At 49.1% G+C, this 4,106-nt stretch overlaps 1 protein-coding gene across 1 annotated transcript in view; it reads left to right on the forward strand.

The window, feature by feature from the left end:
* Nucleotides 1-4,106, forward strand: part of Apobec1 (apolipoprotein B mRNA editing enzyme catalytic subunit 1) — a 9,624-nt gene that overhangs the window by 2,402 nt on the left and 3,116 nt on the right. The window contains exon 3 of the mRNA XM_010607843.1: nucleotides 3,127-3,154. Coding sequence (XP_010606145.1) covers nucleotides 3,127-3,154 — 28 coding nt within the window. The remainder of the gene's footprint in view (nucleotides 1-3,126; nucleotides 3,155-4,106) is intronic.

The raw sequence follows: 4,106 nt of genomic DNA on the forward strand, positions 1-4,106 counted from the left end.
CCCTGCCTAAAAAAAAAAAAAAAAAAGAATCTAGGTATTGTTTTTTGTTGTTGTTGTTGTTTTTTGGCAGGTGGTGGAACCACTGAGCTAAATCTCCAGCCCTGGGCATGGTTTTCGGACTTCCCTGTGAAGGAGATGTGTGGGGTGTTCTCTCTCCTCTCCTTCCTCCCCTCCTTCTCCCCTCTCTCCCGCCCTCTTTTCCTTCCTGTCCTCCTCACCTATCCATCCCTACAGAGCCCTCTCCACTGACCGGAGCTGGTACGGCGCACAGCCTCCATCCTGCCCCCGCCCCCGTACCCAGTTTAAACACACGCTCGGTTATCACACACACACAGAAACACACACACACACACACACACACACACCGCACCCTGCTGTGGAGGATGCGTCCCCAGGGACTTCTGGATCTCCTTGCTTCCACACAGCCCTGAGCGTGAGGTGGGGCTGGGGTTGGTGGGGTTGGAGCCTCTCACTGGCCTCTCTCAGAGCAGGTGCGACTTTTCCATGCTTCTCTGACCCACTGAGAAAAGGTGCCCGGTGGGCGAACCTTGTGTCGTGTCTCAAACTTCACGCGTCTCTGCTTCCTGGGAGAAGAGAGGCTGGAGACGGTGACCGAGCCTGTAGATTTTGGCCCTTTTCTTCCATCTCCCCAGACAAACTGCAGCTTCCAGACAGCTAACGGGCACATCTCTAACAGCACTTGCTCTTTCTTTGTTTTTCTTCAGTGTTAGCCAAGTGCTGTACTTTCAGCCCATCAGCCTTTTAATGTCAGCCAGTTTTGTTCAGATTATTTTTGTTTTGTTTCCTTCCCCCTCCCCTCCCTATAGACAAAAGTTTTATTTCTGTTTTTTCCTTGCATTTTCACTTTTTTTCTTGTCCCTTCCCTCCTTTCTTCCTCCCTTCCCCCTTGTATTTTTTATTTATTTCTATGTTTTGTTTGTTTGAAAGAGGATCTTGTGATGTGACCCAGGCTGGCCTTGAACTCATGATCCTCCTGCCTCAGCCTCCCTCACAGGCACTGCCACTGTGTACTTTAATTTCTGAATGAGGTGGAGTATACGATATTAACTTATTGTCAGCTGTATCTTTCATTATTTAACTCCCTAAAGTATAAGAATTTTGAATTACTGGTTTGGTAAGATTGATTCTCTAATGTTTATTCGGTTATGAGGTGACCATCTGGTACAGTGAAGAGGACTTTGACATCAGACCTATGTTATAATAGTTATCATTTCTTTCTTTCTTTTTTATTTATTTATTTCTGAGACATGGTCACCAGCTCTGACCGGCCATGACTCACTATGTCGCCCAAGCTGGGCACAGACTCAGTGAACCTTTCGCCTGCTGGGATTACTACAGGTGTGTGCTACCATACCCAGCTACAAGTTACAATTTTTTAGGTCTTTTTTTTTTTTTTCTCCATACAGGGAATTGAGCTCAGTACCTTGCACTTTCCAGACAGGCATGGTGCCACTGAGCTACATCCCCAGCCTTCATTTTTTAGGTCTTATTGAGATGGTTAATGCTGTACAAACTGAGCTCATTGTTGCACAGAGCTGAAGAATGAAATCATGGACCAAAGGAAGAAGTTAGGGAATGTTTATTGGAAATAATGAGAAAAGTAACGTTGGTGGGCGCTCATCAGGGAGGTGACCTGGAAGTGGAATTTTTTTCAGTGTATTTTCTTAGTTTTGTCCTTTTCTAGATAAAGCACAGTGTGGGAACTTGTTTTAAACAGGTGGTCTGCAGGATTAGGGTCTAAAGAAAATGGCTGTAGCGACTCACCTGGCCGGGTGGAAGGGGACTGAGTTCATAGGAAAACAGTTACTCTGCTGGGCGAATTTCCCTGAACACCAGCCGACCTGGAATTTGGGAGGAGCTGCCAGCCAGCGTAGCACATCTGCCTAAAAACCTTCTTCCAGGGCAGGAGTCCTTATCAATCTGTGTGCATTTTGACTTTCCTCCTGTGCTTTGTTCTGTTTTTTTACATCTCTCAGCTTAACTCCATGCATGACTAGAATTAGTTTTTTTTTTTTTTTTTTGGTGCTGGGGGCTGAACTCAGGACCTTCTACCTTCGAGGCAGGTGGCAGCACCACTGAGCTAAATCCCCGGTCCTCCAGTTAGCTCTTAACTCCGCGGGTGCTGCTTTCTTTTTATCCAGCCAACTGTGCCTTGGGCTGCTGTCACCAACTACTTACTGATAGACTAACAAAACTGTAGATCACACTCTGTTCCATTAGGATGCCTTGTCTTTGGCTTGTTCCTCTAGAGTTTTATTTCTGAATTAGACGATAAAAATATTTTATTTTACTTTATTTATTTTTTCCAGTACTGGGAATTGAACTCAGGACCTTGTGCTTGTGAGGCAGGTGCGGCATCACTCAGCTAAATCCCCGGCCCTGAGTTAAATCCCTGCTCCCCCCAAATACTTTAATGGTTAAGTGGGTTGTGAATTAAAAGATTCTACTGCTTTTGGGTTCTAAGGTTGAAGGAAAGGTTAAAAAGAAAGCGGTTGGCTAAGGTAGGAAAGTATGTTTGAGTAGGTGAGTAGTCGTGAGGTCTCTTCAGTCATTAGCTTAGTAAGTATCTGTGGCTCACTGGTGCGTTACAAGCAGTGTGCCAGGGTCAGCAGGTTTGCACGGTGCACATCTCACCAGCCAGGGCCACCGCAAGGGTGCGGTAACTGCTGTGCTTGTGAAAGTTCCGGATACAGTGAGGTCGCGCAGAGGCAGGTATTGTATTTGGAGCCTCTGTGGAGCAGCTTTCCCACTGCAGGGAATCATCCTGCGTGGCAGCTTGTGGGGGGGACCGCCTTGGCTGGGACGGGGCAGGGCTGGAGGCGACTTCCAGGCCAGGCACTCACTCTGCCCAGCCCCGGCCCCACCCCGCTGCTCACTGGCTTCCCACTTCGAGACGAGACACCTGGGAGCAGAGACCTCAGCAGACTGGGACAGATCTTGCTTCCCTCTGGTTTACCAAGCTGGTCCCATGCCTAGAGTCCTCGAGAGAATCTTCTAGGTCCATTTTTGGGTGTGGCAGGCAGGGTGGGAGGAACAGAGCCCTGGCTCTTAGCAGCTGAACTTGTGTTTGGATGTTATTTGACGTGGTTGTCTGTTGGCCAACAGGTCCTTCGGCGGGAGACCCGACTCTGAGGTAAGGAGTAGTAGCCCACGGACATTTCCTTCAGTGAGAGTAAAGAGCAGCGCAAGAACCCAGGGGGCTACAGACTTCTCTTTTTCTTTTTTCTTTTGGTACTGGGGATCGAATTCAGGATCTTGCACTTGTGAGGCAGACGCAGCGCCACTGAGCTAAATCTCCAGCCCTCCTATTCTTTCTTTTTGTCTTTTGCAACTTAATTTTCTGATCATTGTCTTTCTATCTTCCCTGTTCCTCTTTAATTACCTTTCAGCGTTCTTCTCCATCACCTGTTCCTCTTCTCTCGGTCACATTTCCGAGCGCCCTTATGAAATGTTCAGAGAAGCTGTTACTTCAACTTTAGTTCCTGCTTTGTAGCCTGTGCCTGTTACCCTCTTAGTCTACCAGGAGGTCACGTGGGAATTACGTCATCTCATGAAGGGGGGCGGGGGACGGGGCGACTGTGCAACAGCTGCATGTGGTGCCTCAGGGTGGCAGGAGCCTGAAGGTGCCAGAGCTTAGGACTCAGCTATGTCTGCAGAGCCAGCACAATCCTGCACTTCCTGAGCCGAAGAGCTCCCCACTTCACTCACTGTTTTGAGATGGGCTCCTGTTCTGTTGGGCTTGAACTCTAGATCCTCCTGCCTCAGCATCCCAAGTAGCTGGGATTACCACCCTACACCACCACCTCTGGCTTACATTACTCTCTCCTCTGATCTGTCTACCAAGAAGATCCTTTGAGACTTCACCACTTGCTGAAATCTAGTTTGCGTCCCCTGAGGACTAGACACTGCGAAATGTGAAGCCAGAGGGTTAGCAGATGACACGGCGCCCTTACACACCCACACTGCAGCCCACACTCGGGGATCGTGGGGAGCTGGCCTCACAGCGTGGTGGGCAGAAGCCCTCTCTCTCCCCAGCTGGGAGAGGGACGCCGGGTGGGATCGGCCCGGCAGGCAGGTGGGACAGG

The sequence above is a fragment of the Fukomys damarensis genome, unplaced genomic scaffold, assembly GCF_012274545.1.
Source record: "Fukomys damarensis isolate Sample0158 unplaced genomic scaffold, DMR_v1.0_HiC HiC_scaffold_19, whole genome shotgun sequence".
Taxonomy (NCBI): domain Eukaryota; kingdom Metazoa; phylum Chordata; class Mammalia; order Rodentia; family Bathyergidae; genus Fukomys; species Fukomys damarensis.